Source organism: Mobula hypostoma, chromosome 3 (assembly GCF_963921235.1).
Source record: "Mobula hypostoma chromosome 3, sMobHyp1.1, whole genome shotgun sequence".
NCBI classification, from domain to species: Eukaryota; Metazoa; Chordata; class Chondrichthyes; order Myliobatiformes; family Myliobatidae; genus Mobula; species Mobula hypostoma.
The window spans coordinates 72,364,786-72,386,188 of NC_086099.1; the positions used below are offsets into that span (position 1 = coordinate 72,364,786).

Sequence of the window (21,403 nt, forward strand, 5' to 3'; positions counted from 1 at the left end):
AAGAGTACAACCCCTATTCTTTTCCATAGACACTGCCTGGCCTGCTGAGTTTCTCCAGCTTTTGTGTGTTCTGCTTGGATTTCCAGCATCTACAGATTTTCTCATTGTGAAAAAAATCTTTCATTTGGATGTTCTGCCACCTTGTGCCAACTGTGAAGAATTACACATGAGAATCTCTGATTATGGTTAACTTTCTCAAATATTTCAAGATCTCACCTACCTTTCTTCAATAAAATTATTGCTGAAGCAGTTTCTATTGTATTTAAAGCTATAAATACATATGGAATGTTCAGAAGAATCAATGCAGAGGTAACACCAGAAGAAAGATGATTGTTGAAATTCCCGTTGCAATGGTTGAAGACACTTAGCCTGTGGAGATTTTGTTTGACTAGCTCGATTTGCATTTCTTTACAATTTGGTCCTGTTATCTTTGTATTTATAATTAACTGCGTGAACATCTGGATTTGTGGAAGACTGAAGAATTAAAATTCCGAGGCACAGGATTAATGATCACTTGGAAAGGCAGGGACTGGTCGATACAGGCAGCATGACTTTGTAAAGGGCACATCTTGTTTGACCAATCAAACTGAATTTTCTGAGGAGCTGTCAAAATATATTGATGAGGGCAGTGCAGTACATGTCATTTATATGGCCTTTGGTAAGACTTTTGACTAGTTTCCATATGGGAAAGTGGCCCAAAGGATTTAGGCCCATGGAACCTGGGACAAATTAGATCCAAAACTGGTTTGGCATAAGGTGTTGGGAGAGGGCTCTTTATGTGATAAGATGCCTGCGGTTAGTTGCGTTCCACAGGAACCAACTTAAGATCCTTGCTGTTCGTAATATGCATGAATGACTTACATGTGGATCAAGGAGGCTTGATCAATATCTTTATAAATGGTATGAAGATTAGTGGAATTGACAGTGTGGAGAGTTAAACTACAGAGTGATATTTATGTCTTCATGAAACAGGCTCAGAAATGGCAGATGGAATTTTATCCTGATAGCTGTAAGGTAATAAATTTTGGAAGTAAGACATTTCCTAGGGCAAATTGAGGAAGACAGTGACCTTGCAAACAAGTCAAAAGAATGTTGAAGATAGTTAAGGAGATATATGGGATACTGACTTTCATTATCTGTGGCATTGAGAACAGAGAGATTATTCTCCTTCTTTATAAAGCATTGATCAGGCCTCTGCTGGAGTACTGCATGCAGTTCTCGTCACCACATTGTTGGAAAGTTGTGATACTGGCGTGGAGCATGCAGGGGAAATTTACCAGGATGTTGCCTTGGATGGAGCATTTCAATTATGAAGAAAGCCAATCTTCCGTCATAACAGAAATGCTTCCTCCAAGGCAACATTCTGATGAATTTCTCCTGCACGCTCCCCAGCACTATCATATCTCTGGAGTGGTGGAAGTTTTGGTTAGAATGATTGACGTATATAGAATTTGAGAATTTTGATAGGTTGGATTGCAAGAAACTTTCCTCCATATCAGAAGTAGCTAAAAATTATAGGAAACAGATGTAATGCAATGGGTAAGAGATTTATGAGAATCTGAAGGGGCTTCTCACCCAGAGAGTGCTTAGTACCTGGAATCACTGGCCGAGAGAGTCATAGGCGTAGAGATGCTGACTGTGCTTAAGTATCTAGGTAAGTACTTGGATCACCTAGAAATAAAAGGCTATGAACCAAGAGCTAGACAGTGAGATTAATTAGGGATGGTTGCCAAATGGCCTTTTTCCATGTTGCATGGCTCTATCACTCAAATGTTGACAAATTCGCTATGATTGGCAAAGCAAAGTTTCCATCATGTGTAAGGAAGTACTTTTATCCATGCTGTTACTGCTATTTAAATAACCATAAGTCCTTCTGAAAGGACAAACAGCTTTATTCTAAATATAGAGAAGTTCCTAGGGCTACAAGCTGGAAACATGTCCTAGTAGCTATTGTTCTTCCGTTGCTGTTTCTATCTTCTCCCACCCATTTGTAACGTCTGTGTTACCCATTCTTCCCTTTTGGTTAATAATGAAAAGCATTTGCTTCTTAAGAGCTAATTGAACAAAGACAAATGTAATTGCTTTTCCACATCCGTGATGTTTTCCAGAATTGATTTTACAAATTCTGCTGCACTGCACAGATAATCAAAATACTGTAATTACATGATAGATGATTTATTAATTTGGCACTGCAGGCTCAAGTAATAAAACAGGTAACAAGATTAATGCAAAATCTGAAGTAGCCCATGAAGCAGAATATAATTATCTTTCATTATACTTACTAGTAGCTTCCATATTTTGAAACCCTGTAAACATTCACTTTTTCATTGTTCAATTTTATTGGCATCTAAAACATAGCTTGTTTTAGCCATTATAAAAGATTATGAGATAAGCAAAATTAATTTCTTTCAAAGTGTGTTTAACTTTTAAAATGGTAAAAGTTTATTACCAATAACAAAAAGTATTGAAGATTTTGAATAATAAAGAAATTAAATTCACTTCAAAATGAGTCAATTATCTATTCAATTGTTGAGTTTTAAGACCAATTATATGTGAATTGCTTAATACAGAATTATGATTAGGAGGTTTTTTTTGTAGTTTAAGACATTTCTGAATAATTACAAGACATTTACATCTCGTACTGAAGTCTCTCTATGTAAAGCAGACTGTGTCAAATTAGCCGTGGGACAACCTCTGCCCAATCTGAATAGACAAGTCACACTGGTAAATTCATTGAACCCTTTTATTAGATGTCATGTGTAAGTATCAAAACCGGGCCATTTAAGTATGTAAATTATGGGCTGCACACAGGCCGCAGTGCACCATTCAGTGTCATCAGTGATCAATGTGACAGGTATTGAAGACCCAGTGTAAGACACTGTGGCCAATCCCATTAACATTTCACCAGATGCTTGAATGGAGCTAAAGAAAGACCAGACAAGCCCATGACACAACATGAACTGCCTCTAAACATATCTCAACCATGGATCACATGGAGAAGGATAAGGCAATGGCCTGTTGTTCCTTGCTTCTGATTGTAAAATTGTTCATCTTCCTCTTGTTAGTTGGGTTTTCCAAAAGAAGGATGATATTTTTAGCATGGTAGCATTGCCTATTTCCATAAGACCATAAGACAAAGGAGCAGAAGTAGGCCATTTGGCCCATCGAGTCTGCTCCGCCATTTTATCATGAGCTGATCCATTCTCCTATTTAGTCCCACTCCTCCGCCTTCTCACCATAACCTTTGATGCCCTGGCTACTCAGATACCTATCAATCTCTGCCTTAAATACACCCAGTGACTTGGCCTCCTCTGCTGCCCGTGGCAACAAATTCCATAGATTCACCACCCTCTGACTAAAAAAATTTCTTCGCATTTCTGCTCTGAAAGGGCACCCTTCAATCCTTAAGTCATGCCCTCTCGTACTAGACTCCCCCATCATGGGAAACAACTTTGCCACATCCACTCTGTCCATGCCTTTTAACATTCGAAGTGTTTTTTATGAGGTCTCCCCTCATTCTTCTAAACTCCAAGGAATACAGTCCAAGAGCAGACAAACATTCCCCATATGTTAACCCTCTCATTCCCGGAATCATTCTAGTGAATCTTCTCTGTACCCTCTCCAATGTCAGCACATCCTTTCTAAAATAAGGAGACCAAAACTGCCCACAGTACTCCAAGTGAGGTCTCACCAGCGCCTTATAGAGCCTCAACATCACATCCCTGCTCCTATACTCTATTCCTCTAGAAATGAATGCCAACATTGCATTCGCCTTCTTCACTACTGACTCAACCTGGAGGTGTAAAGTGAGTAACAGGAGAATAAGATTTAAACTCATCAAGAAAAAAACATCTGTTGACAAAGTATGAAACAATAAATGTAAAGTAAAATGGAAATCATAAAATATGGTCAGACTTGAAAGTATTTCCATTAGTTATGGCACTGCAGGAAGAAAATTTGACTCCAAGGAGGCACAAAAGACATTAGAGATGATGGAAATCTGGACCAACACACAACAAATGCTGGAGGAACTCAGGAAATCAGGCAACATCTATGGAAGGAAATGAATAGTTGACATTTTGGGCCAAGGTTCTTCATCAGGTCTGCGAAAAAAAAGGTGCAATCCTGTTGTTAAGCAGGTGTGCTTCTAGTTCCAATGATACAAGAAATCTGTGTGTAGCAATAGTTTGTTTCAACTCAAAATAATTAAAACTCAAATAAAACTTGCTTTGTGGTCCCTGAAAATCTTCCTAAGCCCATCAGGTGCCAATGTCGTCTCCTTCTAAATTCTGAGTAGTCATAGCCTAGGGATTCCCACAAGTAAGTGGGGATGATTTTTTAAAAAAGATTTTGAGAATTGTTTCCTCTGTCCCCACCTGGTAATCTCTTGATTGTGCAATCTTATATAATCTTCCTCTCATCTCTTTGAATAATAACTCATATTAAAAATAATTGAAGAAAATTGCACCTTCTGAAAAAAAACTTCTGAACTGGTATTGAAAATATCTTCAAAAAGTCATACAGCAAGACAACAGGCCTCTCAGTTCTTTGTGAGTCCGTACTACCATCAAGCACTTACAGTAATCCTGCACTAAATTAATCTCATTTTATCCTCCCTACTTTCCAATTAACACTCTCAGATTCTACTATTCACTTACATAGTGGCAAATTAACCTACCAACCCACATAACACTGGGATGTGGAAGAAAACCAGGTCATCAGAGGAAACCCACACAGTTATGGGAAGATCATGCAAACTCCACACAGATATCACCAGAGGTCAGAAGTGAATCTAGATCACTGGTACAGGAAACTCAATGAGCTGTGCCACTGAGCTGTTGAATTATATTATATCTATATATAAAATGTAACTAACACAAACTAGCATGTGAAGCAGCAACTCATTTCAAGCACTGAGGAATAGGAAAACTTCATCATATGTAGAAAATCAATGTAATTTACTAATGGCTTCATCACTGATCAATAAGCCAATCCCAATATAAATTGACAGCTTATTCTCTTACAGATACGCATAATATTTACTTGTTAATTCTGTTAAGTACTTATGCTGCAGTTCATTACAGTAATTTAATCAAGATGCTGAATACCACAGTCCTAACACGCACCACACACAGTTACCATGCACTCTCAATATTACATATGACATATTGTGAAATAAGGTACAAGGTAAAGAATTTTAAGCCAATAAACAAGTTAATTTAATTACAAATACTTTCTTTGATAAACTTACCATCTCTGAAATTCAGGAAAAGTTTTGTTTCACTCTTTGTATTACTTCTTACAACTTAGACAAGGCAACAACAATTCATCTCAATGTAGTATCGGTTTTCTGACTATGCACTCGGCACATAGATTTACCCACCAGTAAATTTCCCATGCAATTCTGTTTTATCTTAATGGATAGAAAATCAAGGGCTATATGCACAAAATGTCTTCACCCTGGATGTGAACACTGGAGGGTGCAGGCAGTAAACTTACTTTATAGAAGTTTTACAGGGTCTTCTTGACTATATTTTGACTGCAACTCTTCTGCTAAGTCTTCTCTTCCACATTTCCTCAAATGTTTGGAAAGGATTTGGATTTTATCTACAGACATTGGCAGATTCTTGTTCCACATGTTGAGGAATTTGTAAATCTGGTCTGTTAAGTCATCAGGATTGGTCAGCCTGACCAGCTGGATGGTGCTGCGACGGATTCGCAGAGATGCCACAAACAACATCGCATCTTCTTCAGAAATTTTTGAGGCTACCCAATAAAGTAGATTCTCAGACGGTGTTTCTGTCATCACAGAAACATAAGGTTACATGAAAACCTGGAAGCCTATGGATGCTTATCTCGAGCATATGTGACCAATCATCTTGTTTCCATATACATCTAAATTTTATAAACCTTCTAGAATATCAGCAGCTATACTGATTGCCATTCAAAGTGTAGAGAAATGGAATGAATCAGATTAATTTCTTGAATGATATAAATAGAAAATGCTGGTGACATTAGTACATAATGTCATAACATCTGAAATGTTAATTCTGTTTACTTTTCAATCTTCTAAATAGAAACCATAGAAAAACTACAGCACAGAAACAGGCCTTTTGGCCCTTCTTGGCTGTGCCGAACCATTTTCTGCCTAGTCCCACTGACCTGCACACGGATCATATCCCTCCAAATACCTCCCCATCCGTGTATCTGTCCAATTTATTCTTAAATGTTAGAAAAGAACCCATATTTACCACCTCGTCTGGCAGCTCATTCCACACTCCCACCACTCTCCGTGTGGAGAAGCCCCCACTAATGTTCCCTTTAAACTTTTCCCCCCTCACCCTTAACCCATGTTCTCTGGTTTTTTTCCTCCTCTTGCCTCAGTGGAAAAAGCCTGCTTGCATTCACTCTATCTTTACCCATCATAATTTTATATACCTCTATCAAGTCTCCTCTCATTCTTCTACGCTCCAGGGAATGAAGTCTTAACCTATTCAACCTTTCTCGGTAACTGAGTTTCAAGTCCTGGCAACATCCTTGTAAACCTTCTCTGCACTCTTTCAACCTTATTTATATCCTTCCTGTAATTTGGTGACCAAAACTGAACACAATACTCCAGATTCAGCCTCACCAAAGCCTTATACAACCTCATCATAACATTCTAGCTCTTATACTCAATACTTTGATTAATAAAGTCCAATGTACCAAAAGCTCTCTTTACGACCCTAACTACCTGTGACACCACTTTTAGGGATTGTTGTATCTGTATTCCCAGATCCCTCTGTTCTTCTGCACTCCTCAGTGCCTTACCATTTACCCTGTATGTTCTACCTTGGTTTGTCCTCCCAAAGTGCAATACCTCACACTTGTCTGTATTAAACTCCATCTGCCATTTTTCAGCCCATTTTTCCAGCCGGTCCAAATCCCCCTGCAAGCTTTGAAAACCTTCCTCACTGTCTACTACACCTCCAATCTTTGTACCATCAGCAAATTTGCTGATCCAATTTACCACATTATCATCCAGATCATTGATATAGATGACAAATAACAATGGACCCAGCACTGATCCCTGTGTCACACCACTAATCACAGGCATCCACTCTGAGAAGCGATCCTCTACTACCACTCTTTGGCTTCTTCCATTGAGCCAATGTCTAATCCAATTTACCACCTCTCCATGTATACCTAGCGACTGAATTTTCCTAACTAACCTCCCATGCGGGACCTTGTCAAAGGCCTTACTGAAGTCCATGTAGACAACATCCACTGCCTTCCCTTCATCCACTTTCCTGGTAACCTCCTTGAAAAACTCCAATAGGTTGGTCAAACATGATCTATCATGCACAGAGCCATGTTGACTCTCCCTAATAAGTCTCTGTCTATCCAAATGCTTGTAGATTCTGTCTCTTCGTACTCTCTCCAATAACTTACCCACTACCGACGTCAAACTTATCGGCCTATAATTTCTCGGATTACTTTTCGATCCTTTTTTAAACAATGGAACAACATGAGCCATTCTCCAATCCTCCAGCACCTCACCCGTAGACACCAACATTTTAAATATATCTGCCAGGGCCCTTGCAATTTCAACACTAGTCTCCTTCAAGGTCCGAGGGAATACCCTGTCAGGTCCTGGCGATTTATCCACTTTAATTTGCCTCAAGCACCTCCTCCTTTTCAATCTGTACAGTTTCCATGATCTCACTACTTGTTTCCCTTAATTCCATAGACTTCATGCCAGTTTCCTTAGTAAATACAGATGCAAAAAAACCCATTTAATATCTCCCCCATTTCTTTTGGTTCTTAACATAGCCGACCACTCTGATCTTCAAGAGGACCAATTTTATCCCTTACAATCCTTTTTCTCTTAATATACCTGTAAAAGCTCTTTGGATTATCCTTCACTTTGACTGCCAAGGCAACCTCATGTCTTCTTTTAGTCCTCCTAATTTCCTTCTTAAGTATTTTCTTGCACTTCTTATACTCCTCAAGTACCTTATTTACTCCCTGTTTCCTATACATGTCATACAACTCTCTCTTGTTCTTTATCAGAGTTGCAATATCCCTTGAGAACCAAGGTTCCTTATTCCTATTCACTTTGCCTTTAATCCTGACAGGAACATACGAGCTCCGCACTCTCAAAATTTCTCCTTTGAAGGCTTCCCACTTACCGATCACATCCTTGCCAGAGAACAACCTGTCCCAAACCACGCTTTTTAGATCCTTTCTCATTTCTTCAAAATTGGCCTTCTTCCAGTTTAGAACCTCAACCCTAGGACCAGATCTATCTTTATCCATGATCAAGTTGAAACCAATAGTGTTATGATCACTGGAACCAAAGTGCTCCCCTACACATACTTCCGTCACTTGTCCTAACTCTTTTCCCAATAGGAGATCTAATATTGCATCCCCTCCAGTTGGTACCTCTATATATTGATTTAGAAAACTTTCCTGAACACATTTTACAAACTCTAACCCATCTAGACCCGTAACAGTATGGGAGTCCCAATCAATATGTGGAAAATTAAAATCCCCTACCACCACAACTTTATGTTTCCTGCAGTTGCCTGCTATCTCTCTGCAGATTTGCTCCTCCAATTCTCGCTGACTATTGGGTGGTCTATAATACAACTCCACTAATGTGGCCATACCTTTCCTGTCTCTCAGCTCCATCCATAAGGACTCAGAAGACAAGCCCTCTAATCTGTCCTGCCTGAGCACTGCTGTAACATTTTCCCTGACAAGCAACGCTACTCCCCCACCTTTCATTCCTCTGCCTCGATCACATCTGAAACATCAGAACCCTGGAACAATAAGCTGCCAGTCCTGCCCCTCCTGTAGCCAAGTTTCACTAATTGCTATAATGTCATAATTCCACATGTCAATCCACACCCTCAACTCAACCGCCTTCCCCGCAATACTCCTAGCATTGAAATATATACACCTCAGTAGATTTTTACCACCACTCACAACCTTTCTATTAGCGGATTTGCTTAAACTTTCAACATCATTTATTTTCACCCTAACCCCACTGTCAGCTCTGGCACTCTGGTTCCCATCCCCCTGCAAATCTAGTATAAAGCCTCCCCAATAGCACTAACAAACCTCCCTGAAAGGATATTGGTCCCCTTGTAGTTCAATTGTAACCCACCTCTCTTGTACAGGTTCCACCTGCCCCAGAAGAGGTCCCAATGATCCTGAAATCTGAAACCCTGCCCCCTACTCCAGTTCCTCAGTCACGTGTTCATCCTCCACAGCATCCTATTCTTACCCTCACTGGCACGTAGCACAGGTAGCAATCCTGAGGTCCTGCTTTTCAACTTCCTACCAAGCTCTCTATACTCACTCTCCAGGACCTCCTCACTCTTCCTTGCTATGTCATTGGTACCAATGTGCACCATGACATCTGGCTGGTCACCCTCCCACTTCAGAATGTCATGGAAGCGATCAGACACATCCTTGACCCTGGCACCCGGGAGGCAACAAATCATCCTGAATTCTCTGTCATGAGCACAGAACCTCCTATCTGTACCTCTAACTATTGAGTCCCCTATCACTACCACTTTCCTCTTTTTCCACCCTCCTTTCTGCACTGCAGAACCAGACTCAGTGCCAGAGATCTGGCTGCTGCAGCTTGTCCCAGGTAAGTCATCCCCCCAACAGTATCCAATGCGGTATACTTGTTGTTGAGGGGAATGGCCACAGGGGAATCCTGCTCTGCCTGCCCTTTCCTCTTCCCTCATTTGTTTCCAACATTTTCCATTTTTATTTCAGATTTCTAGTATTTGCATTTCTTTGAACTTCTTTGTCAGCTGCCAAGCCTAAGCAGCTAGTAATCAATTAATTGAAGCATACTACTGAATACAAGCTCTTTCATTATATGTAAAGGACTAAAATCTTGCTAACATCCTATGTCCTGAAAAATAAGCCTTTTTTACCCAAACATTACAATATCTAATATAGAATTCTGTACCTACAATAATAATGTCAGATGCTATATTCATGTTTTGTCTCCAATTCATACATTTCAATTGTAGGAAATGTTTTAACTGATAATCAATGCCAAGGATTTTGGATCTTTGCGTCCCACTCAGGTTAACATCCATTACCCCTCTTTAGAGGTGTGGATTCCAAATACCACTTCTTATGTGTGGCACAACGCTAGAGATATGGAAATCAATCCTGGCTCGGATGAGATCTGTGTGGAGACCACGTGTTTTTAGTGACTGCATGGGTTTCTTCTGGGCAATCCTTCCCTTCTCTCACATGTCAAAGCCATGTTGTTTCATAGGTGAATTAGCTTCTGTAAATTGCCCATGTGTAAATGGACAGCAGAAGAGCAGTGAGCAGATGGGTATATGCAATACAATCGGTTATAGAGAAATAAGATGAGGAGTGTCTGAGGGAGTAACCTGCTTGATATACAGTATAGAGAACTGTAGGAGACATAGGCAGGGTGAAGAGTCAGGATCTTTTTCCTAGAATGGATACGTTAAATACAGAGGACATAGTCATGTAGTGAAAGGGACAAAGTTTAAAGGACACTTGCGTGATAAGTTTTTTGCACTGAGAGGTAGGTGCTGGAGATCATTGCCAGCGGGGACAGTGAAAGCAGATCAGATGGTAAAGCTTGTGAAGAATTTGGACAGGCACATTCACAGGCAGGATGTTGAGAGACATAGATCATGTGAAGGTACAGATAAAATTGGTATCGTAGTTGTCCCAGGTATTGTGGGCTAAAGAGCATGTTCTATGATGGGAATGCTCTAAAAGCCAGTACTGGCTTGATGGACCAAATGCCCTGCTTCAAGGTCATTAGGAATAAAGAATTAAAATATAAACAAAAAATCACAAACACTGTTGCTGGGAAGTAGAGTAACCTCACTGGTGCATGAAGAAGTATTGAAACGTGCAAACATCATAAAGTTCTCATCAAAGAAAGAACAAGAAAGTTTTAGGATTAACTGTTCCATTTAATTCTGAATATGATTTATAATATTCATATGTACTGTAACTAATTTATCGATTAGAGTAGGAATTCATTTATAAATTAGTGCTATGTTGAGGAAATATAACATTTGAATTCTCCATTTAAAGTAAAAGTTAGGTAATAACCAAAAACAATTAAGTCCTTACTTTGCATCTGGGAGAAGCTTGGTAGATATGATCATTCTTATATAAATAGCTGTAAAATTCTTCATAAGCCCTTTGACTTTTCTTCTCTATCTAGAGTTATAGTCATAAAATTCTACAGCACGGAAACAGGTTCTTCAGCCCATTTAGTCATGCCGACCTGTTAATCTGCCTAGTCCCATCGACCTGCATCTGAATCATAGCCCTCCATTCCGCTCCCAACCATGTAGATATCCAGATTTCTCTACAATGTTGAAATCGAACCTGCATCCACCACTTCCAGTGGCAGCTTGCCCCACACTCTCACCACCCTCTGACTGAAGACTTCCCCTTCATTTTCCCCTTAAACATTTCAATTTTCAACTTAACCAATAATTTCTGTTTCTAGTCTCACACAACCTCAGTGGAAAAACCCTGCTTGCATTTACCCTACATATACCCCTCATAATTTTGTATACCTCTATCAAATCTCCCCTCATTCTCCAACTATATACTCTATGGAATAAAGTTCTAACCTATCCAACGTTTCCCTAAAACTCAGGTCCTCCAGTCCCGGCAATATCCTCGTAAATTTTCTCTGTACTCTTTCGATCTTATCAATATTCTTCCTGTAGGTAGGTAACCAAAACGGCACACAATACTCCAACTAGGCCTCGCTGACACCTTCCATACCTTCGACATAACAGCCTAACTCCTGTACTCAATACTTTGACTTACGAAGGCCAATTTGCCAAAAGATTTCTTTACAACCCTTTCAACCCATGATGCCACTTTCTAGTAATTATGGATCTGTATTCCTACATTTGTAGTTCTCCACACTCATCAATGTCTTAGCTGTCATTGTAAATCCTACCATGGTTTGCATTCACAAAGTGCAACATCTCATACTTGCCTGCATTAAATTGCATATGCTATTTTTCAGCCCAATTTCCAGATACCAGGTTAAGCTTTAATAATCTAGGTGTTGTCTACAAATTTGCTGATCCAGTTTACCACAGTATCATCCAAATCATTGACATAGATAACAAAAAAACAATGGACCCAGCACCAATCGCTGTGGCACACCACTAGTCACAGGCCTTCAGTCAGACAGGCAACCATCTACTGCCACTCTCTGTCTCTTCCCACAAAGCCAATGTCTAATCCAATTTACTACCTTACCATGAATGCCAAGCCACTAAATCTTCTTGACCCACTTCCCATGCAGGACCTTGTCAAAACCTTGCTAAAATCTACGTAGACAATATCCACTGCCGGCTTACATCAGTTTCCCTTGTAACTTCCTGAAAAAACTCTGCAAGATTACTTAGACATGACCTACAATGCACAAAGCCATATTGGCTATCCCTAATTAGTCCCTGTCTATCCAAATTTACATATCCAGATCCTTAGAATATCTTCCAGTAACTTACCTACTACTGATGTTGGGCTCACCAACCTTTCATTTCCATCTTTTCTTAGAGCATCTCTTAAACAACAAAACAACATTAGCTAACCTCCACCCCTCCACTGGAGATTTGCCTCAAGACGGCAAATTCTTCCTTCTCTGTGATCTGTAAACAGTCCATGAATTCACTGCTTTGCCTCACTTCTATTGACTCTGTGTCTCTCTCCTGAATAAATACAGATACAAAAAATACATTTCTTTCAGCTCTATGTAGACATGACAGCTTTATTCTTTCAGAGGACTAATTTTATCCCTTACTATCCTTTGCTATGAGTACTGTGTCTATAGAAGCCCTTGAGTTTCTCCATCACCTATCTGCTAGAGTAAATTCATGCTTTCTTTTACCCCACCTGATCTCCTTCTTCAAACTCTCCCTTGGATTTCTTATAGTCCTCAAGTACTTCAGTTGCTTCTTCCTGCCTGTACATGCCATGCACCTCCTTCTTTTTCTTAATCAGGGCCTCAATATCTCTCAAAAACCAAAAGATATTGAGGCCCTGGTTCAGAATGTTAAGAATAAAGAGATGTTATCTTAACCTTTTATTTTGACAGGAACATACAAACTCTGTACTCTCAGAATTTCACTTTTGAAGGCCTTCCACTTTCCAAGTACATGTTCACCAGAAAATAACCTGTCCCAATCCACATTTGACTGACCCTTTCTGATACTATCAAAATCGGCCCTTCTCCAATTTAAAACCGCAACCCAAGGACCAGACCTCTCCTTCTCCATAATTTTTTTCTTAGGCATCCGTTAGTCTCGCGAGACCACGGATTTTCGCCTTGGAAGGTTTCCAGAGCGCAGGCCTGTTCAAGGTTGTATGGAAGACCGGCAGATGCCCATGCTGCAAGTCTCCCCTCTCCACACTACCGATGTTGTCCAAGGGAAGGGTACTAGGGCCAATACAGCTTGGCACCGCTGTTGTCGCAGAGCAATGAGTGGTTAAGTGCCTTGCTTAAGGACACAACACGTTGCCACTTGGCCACGTGCCAACATAATTATCTTCTCCATAATTATCTTGAAACTAATGTCATGATAATCACTAGATACAAAGTGTTCCCCTACACAAGCTTCTATCACCTGCTTTGTCCCATTCCTTAAACGGAGATCACATATCACACTCCCTCTTATTGGGACCTCTATGTGCTAATTAAGGAAACTTCCCTGAACTTATCTGACAATCTCTATCCCAAGCAGTGTAGCAGTCCCAGTCAAGACACAGAAAGTTAAAATCACCTACTATCACAATCTTATTTTTCTTTCAACAAATTTGTCCTCTAATTCCCATGGACTGTTGGGTGGTCTATAACATAATCCTACTAATGTGGCCATTCCTTTCTTATTCCTCGGTTCCACCCATACAGCCTCAATAGAGAAATCTTGTCTGTCCTGCCTGTGCACTGGCATGACATTCTTCCCAACTCATAATGCCACCCCTTCTTTTAACTGCCCCCCCCTTGCTCATGTCTAAAGAAATGGAAGCCTGAAACACTGAGCTGCCTGTTCTGCCCCTCCTGCAACCAAGTTTCACTAATGGCAATAACGTCATAATTCCACATGCTGTTCCATCCCCTAAGTTAATCTGCCTTTCTTATATTGAAATGTACAGAACTCATAATATTAGTCTCATCATGCTCAAATCTTTCAATTCCTGACTTTGCATGTAGGATTAACAACATCTTTCCCTACAGCCACTCCACCATCTGCTCTGACGCTCTGGTTCCCATCCCCCTGCAACTCTAATTTAACACCCCCCACCCCCCATGCTAACCAACAAACCTTCCTGCAAGGATATTAGTCCCTCTCCAGCTTAGGTTCAAAATGCCACTTCTGTACAAGTTCCACCCTCTCTGCAAAAAAGCTCAAAGATCCAAAAATATCTGAAGCCCTCCCTCCCGCCATATGTTAAATTGTACTATCTTCCTATTTTTGACCTCACTAACATGTGCCATGGATAACAATCCTAAGATCACAACCCTGGAGATCCTGTCCTTTAACTTAGCCCCTAACTCCGTGAAATCATTTTGTAGGTTCTCATCATCTTTCCAAGTCACTGGTGGTGATCTGGTCCATCCCTCTCACCTAAGAATGCTGTGGACTCAAACCAAGACTCAATCCTGGGAGGCAACATGCCATCTGGGAATCTTGTACTCATCCACAGAACCTCCTGTCTGTTCTCCTAATCAAAGAATCCGCTATCACTGCAACTCACCTCTTCTCTTCCTTACCCTTCTGAGCCACAGAGCCAGACTAGGTGCCAGAGACCAGTCTGCTGTGACTTTCCTTTTCTAGGTCATCCCCCTGCAACAGTATCCAAAGCAGTAAACCTGTTGTTGAGGGGTTCGGCCACAGGTGTACTCCACAGTGGCTGCCTATTCCCTTTTCCCCTCCTGACAATTACCCTGAGTCTTGGGTGTAACTACCTCCCTATATGTCCTGTTGATTAGTCCCTCAACTTCCAGAATGATCTGTAGTTCATCCAGCTCCATCTTCAATTCCTTAAGACAGTCTGAGAGAGCCTGCAGCTGAACGCACTTCTGCAAAAGTCATCATTAGGGACACTGGAGGTCTCCCTGTCTTCGCAAGAGGAGCATTCCACTACCTTGCCTGGCATTCCCACTGTCCCACTGCAATAAGGAAGAAAAAAAATTAAATGAAGAAAAATCTACTTCCACCTTCACCTCTCTTCAATGAAGCTTCTATGAGCCAAAGCCTGAACTCTATACTCCAACACTGGCCAACTTATACAATGACTACTCCCACAATGGCCTCTCCACTTAAATCTGACTTTTTTTATTGGGGCATTTCAAGTACCTAGTTACACACACTCCAACGTCTCCTTGGGAACAGTGGTGCACTATCTCTATCACTTTTCCTTTTTTTTCTGTCATTGATGTATTCTTCAACCACAAAAATGCTAAGCTTGGGAGTTGCAGCTGTCAATCTAGTTGCAGAGTTTTGTGGTTTGAGAAAGCATTTTAAGCTAGAAGATTCAAGAGCAGATCAAAATGAACTAGTGCTTATTAGAAAAAAATATATAGATGCTATTCACATATTAAGGATATATAATGGATTTTGTTCTTGAGGAACAATTAAATTTGGTTTAAAATAGTCCACTTGTAGTTTGATTTTAAACATATAACCATATAACAATTACAGCACAGAAACAGGCCATCTCAGCCCTTCTAGTCCGTGCCGAACACTTACTCTCACCTAGTCCCACTGACCTGCACTCAGCCCATAACCCTTCATTCCTTTCCTGTCCATATAACTATCCAATTTAACTTTAAATGACAACATTGAACCTGCTTCAACCACTTCTGCTGGAAGCTCATTCCACACAGCTATCACTCTCTGAGTAAAGAAGTTCCCCCTCATGTTACCCCTAAACTTTTGCCCTTTAAATCTCAACTCAAGTCCTCTTGTCTGAATCTCCCCCACTTTCAATGGAAAAAGCCTATCCACGTTAACTCAATCTATCCCCCTCATAATTTTAAATACCTTTATCAAGTCCCCTCTCAACTTTCCACGTTCCAAACAATAAAGACCCAACTTGTTCAACCTTTCTCTGTAACTTAGGTGATGAAACCCTGGTAGCACTCTAGTAAATCTTCTCTGTACTCTCTCTAAGTTGTTGACATCTTTCCTATAATTCGGTGACCAAAACTGTACACAATACTCCAAATTTGGCCTCACCAATGCCTTGTACAATTTCAACATTGCATCCCAACTCCTATACTCAATGCTCTGATTTATAAAGGCCAGCACACCAAAAGCTTTCTTCACCACCCTATCCACATGAGATTCCACCTTCAGGGAACTATGCACCATTATTCCTAGATCCCTCTGTTCTACTGCATTTTTCAATGCTCTACCATTTAACATGTATGTTCCTATTTTGATTAGTCCTACCAAAATGTAGCACCTTACATTTATCAGCATTAAACTACATATGCCATCTTTCAGACCATTCTTCTAACTGGCCTAAATCTCTCTACAAGCTCTGAAAACCTACTTCATTATCCACAACTCCACCCATCTTAGGATCATCTGCATACTTACTCATCCAATTCACCACCCCATCATCCAGATCATTAATATATATGACAAATAACATTGGATCCAGTACAGATCCCTGAGGCACACCACTAGTCACCGGCCTCCAATCTGACAAACAGTTATCCACCACCACTCATTGGTGTCTCCCATCCAGCCACTGCTGAATCCATTTTACTACTTCAATATTAATACCTAATGATTGAACCTTCCTAACCAATCTTCCATGTGCGACCTTGTCAAAGGCCTTACTAAAGTCCATATAGACAACATCCACCGCTTTACCCTCATCAACTTTCCTAGTAACCTCTTCAAAAAATTCAATAGGATTTGTCAAACATGACCTTCCACATACAAATCCATGTTGACTGTTCCTAATCAGATCCCGCCTATCCAGATAATGATATATACCATCTCTAAGACTACTTTCCATCAATTTACCTACCACTGACGTCAAACTCACAGGCTGATAATTATTAGGTTTAGTCTTAGAACCCTTTTTATACAGTGGAACAACATGAGCAATATGCCAATCCTCTGGCACCATCCCTGTTTCTAACGACATTCAAAATATTTCTGTCAGAGTTCCTGCTATTTCCACACTAACTTCTCTCAAGGTCCTAGGGAATATCCTGTCAGGACCCGGAGACTTATCCACCTCTATATTCCTTAAAAGGTCCTCTTCTTTAATCATCATAGTTTCCATAACTTCCCTACCTGCTTCCCTTATCTTATACAATTCAATATCCTTCTCCTTAGTGAATATCGAAGAAAAGAAATTGTTCAGAATCTCCCCCATCTCTTTTGGCTCCACACATAGCTGTCCACTCTGATTCTCTAAGGGACCAATTTTATCCCTCACTATCCTTTTGCTGTTAATATAACGGTAGAAAACCTTGGGATTTATTTTCACCTTACTTGCCAAAGCAACCCCATATCTTCTTGCAAACAACAGGAATTCTGCAGATGCTGGAAATTCAAGCAACACACATCAAAGTTGCTGGTGAACGCAGCAGGCCAGGCAGCATCTGTAGGAAGAGATGCAGTTGACATTTCAGGCCGAGACCCTTCGTCAGGACTGCCGAAGGGTCTCGGCCTGAAACGTCGACTGCACCTCTTCCTACAGATGCTGCCTGGCCTGCTGCGTTCACCAGCAACTTTGATGTGTGTTGCCCATATCTTCTTTTAGCTTTTCTAATTTCTTTCTTAAGACTCTCTTTTCATTCTTTATATTCCTCGAGCACCTCATTTACTCTATGCTGCCTATATTTATTGTAGGTATTTCTCTTTTTCCGAACCAAGTTTCCGATATCCCTTGAAAACCATGGCTCTCTGAAACTTTTAACTTTTCCTTTCAACCTCACAGGAACATAAAGATTCTGTATTCTCAAAATTTCACCTTTAAATGATCTCCATTTCTCTATTACATTCTTCCCATAAAACAAATTGTCCCAATCCACTCCTTCTAAATCCATTCACATCTCCTCAAAGTTAACCCTTCTCCAATCAAAAATCTCAACCCTGGGTTCAGACCTATCCTTCTCCATAATTATATTGAAACTAATAGCATTGTGATCACTGGAACTGAAGTGCTCCTCAACACAAACCTCTGTCACCTAGGGATTTTCAGGGATAATAATGTCCTGAAACATCTTATTTACTTTCATGTTACTTCATGGCACTATTTTCAGGATGATGTGGTCATGAATTGAGGTAAAGTTGTTCATTTTCATTTACAATGCTAGCAAAATTCCTCAAAAAATGTTCTTGCTTACGGGTAGAGTTGGAGGCAGTGTAAACAATTTCAAAGCCAATGATCAATTCTTTTTACCTGGTACTTTGTTCACACTTGTTGTTGAATGACTAAGAACCTTTTCTCTCTATAAACAAAAAAAATAACAAAAATAAAAATAGAGCAAAAATGAAGCTGTATTGTTACATAAATAGTCTTTTGTTATTGAAATTAATCCCTGCAACTTTCCGCCCGTAAAACCAACTTCCTACCCATAGTTAATCTCTCAGTTTTACAACTCGAAGAATATTAACTGGCTATGAAACATAAAATGCAGAATAAATGCAAGCCTTTCCTTCCTTAGTGTATGAGAGCAGACATCCCAAGTTGAAACTCTTCCTGAATATACTGATTAATTACAGCCATCTATGAGATCAATGTTCATATTTGTGCAAATTGTTGTACCTTCAAATCCCGACAGTGATTTCATAGTCTAGTTCAGGAGAAAGGCAGATCCAATGTTGTGCCATGGTATGTACACATTTTTCAACCTCAGCACAGCCTTCCTTTTGTTGTAGGCTGAGTGCAGTGGAAACTAATTGATATGAGGCAATGCAATAGGCCAAAAAAATGACATTTGTGACAATGTCCCTAGACAGTGTCATTTTAATAACACCAGTACTCAAGTTTGGCGCCCAATGCAAAGTTGCTCTGTTACTTCTCTGGCACTTTCAGTTTCTACTTTGGTTTTTGTCTTTTATTTCTACAGTTTCTGTCTTCTCAGTCTTACAAGAAGGTTGCAAGACCCTTCCAAAGCCATACAGAAAATTTTATCAGTCCTTAGTAATAGTTCTGACTGCCTCCTTTTTCTTAACATTTCAGTTACGATAACTTTCAGTTGCTTTGCAATTTTAAGAGAATAAGAGATCCAAGGGGTTATCAGAAAAAAAATGTTGTTGACTTGCATCAGATGGGAGCGTGGTTCCTATAACTGACTATTTAAAGTACTGAAGCAGTTTTATAATAAAAAATCAAGTGCTGCTTCCAAAAAGAAAAAAAAGTGATAAGCCAAGTCATCCTGCTTGTGGCAAACGGTCCTGAACAGAGCCAGCAGCATCCTACCTAATAGCACAGACATCCACACACATGTCATGAGTCCTGGACTATTCAGAGGACCAAATCTTTCTGATCCCATTGTCATTGAGCTGCACAGAGCTTTATATTATGCTCAAGAACATTTTCTCTTCTGGATCTTGTGTTACGTCAAACCCAGTGCAGGTTCCAAAACCTGTTATCAGTACGATTTTGTAGTAATTTAGAAGGCAACAGGAAGAGTTAGCTACTTTTTAATTTTCATTTAATTTCATGATTTTAAACTTTCCTTAATGTTGATATGTGATCATAAAGTGTTTTAGTTACTTAATTTTAAATGCATCCAAATATTAGACATTTAAAACTCCTGACATCAGGAACAGTTCTGACAGAAGATGAAGTTTTGTACCAGATTGGTCCTCATAGTGGGAGCTGAGACCTCCCTACTATGTCACAGGTGGACAGATTCTCACACAGACTTTACCCTCTAATTTCAGGGTGTTGAGGGCTGGTGAGGTCAGCCCACCTCTTCAGAAGCAGAGAAGCACAGGTGTGCTTGAATTACATGCCTTTGCAGATAATAACGACATGCATAATTTTTACAATGCTGTCAAAACCATCTACAGCCCAAGAAATCGGTGCGTTACTCCTCTGAAAACAGTAGATGGTCTAACACTTCTGAAGAATCAGAATACCATTCTGCTGAGGCGGGCTGAGCATTTTAACACCTTGCTTAATCAGGACTCTGACGCAGACCCCACCATCCTGGACGAACTGCCTGAACTTCCTCCTATCCACGACCTCAGTCTACCACCAACCTTCCAGGAGGTTCTATCAGCTGCCCATTCCCTTAAGAACAAGTCCCCTGGCACTGACAATATCTCTGCTGAGTTACTGAAGAACGGAGGGTACATGTGTATGTGCACCCTCTACAGTACATTACCAAGGCCTGGACTAATGAGAACGTCCCACATCAATGGAGAAATGCGAACATCATCGTCATTTATAAGAACAAGGGTGACAAGGCCATCTGTGGCAATAGTAGGGGCATATCACTCCATTCTGTTGCTGGAAAGGTCCTGGCTAAGGTGATGCTTCAGAGACTCATTAGCAACATCACCGAGTCAATGTTGCCTGAATCGCAGTGTGGATTTAGGAAGAACAGGAGCACGATCAACATGATCTTCACAGCCCGGCAGCTTCAGGAAAAGTGCTGGTGCACTCATTGACCTAAGAATTGTGAAGGGACAGTGTGAATATATAAAGAAAGCTGCAGGGCATATCAAATGTATTCTGTTACACAAAATGCAAATAAATGTTCTGTTGACCTGAAATATTATCTTAATTTTTCTCTCTCCTCAGATACTGCTGAGTACTTCCAGCATTTTTTATTTCTAATTTACTCTTCATTTCATATTTGTTGATATTATTTTGTAAATTTCAACTAATTTAATAAAAGTTCTTATTTTTCACGTGTCTTCATCTTCCAACTGCTTATGCCTGTGCATAACAATAAAACCCTTTATTTACCGAGAGCAAAGATTGTTGTTCTTCCGTGCTGCTGCTGTTGCTGCCCGAGGATTTTATCTCCTAATCTCTTTTTACCCGAGTTTGGTGGACAGGGCAGAGTGATGGTAATTGATTTCCAAAACTGCTGAGTAGATGGGTGTTTGATATGAACAAGAGGGCTAGTGGAGATTATGGAGTGAAAGCTATCGTCTCTTGATTTCATCACATTCAACAATGTTGAATCAATTCGCTGAATCTGTGAGAACAAACAGGAATACAAAGATAAATAATCCAGTCCATTTTCAACCCACATTATTTCTGAAGTTCATAAGGATAGGTTTAGATCAATTTTGACAGTAGGTAAAATCAACTGCTAAATATGGATGGGTATGATTTAGGCTAGATTTCCATGGTTAGAAACCCAATCAATTTA

General features: G+C 40.1%; 1 protein-coding gene across 1 annotated transcript in view; it reads right to left on the bottom strand.

The window, feature by feature from the left end:
- Positions 1 to 5,500: 5,500 nt before the first annotated feature.
- The window catches only part of dthd1 (death domain containing 1), a 37,017-nt gene continuing 21,114 nt past the window's right edge, over positions 5,501 to 21,403 (bottom strand). Inside the window, exons 5-6 of the mRNA XM_063042460.1 lie at positions 20,992 to 21,226; positions 5,501 to 5,799 (exon numbers count right to left, since the gene is read on the bottom strand). Coding sequence (XP_062898530.1) covers positions 5,501 to 5,799; positions 20,992 to 21,226 — 534 coding nt within the window. The remainder of the gene's footprint in view (positions 5,800 to 20,991; positions 21,227 to 21,403) is intronic.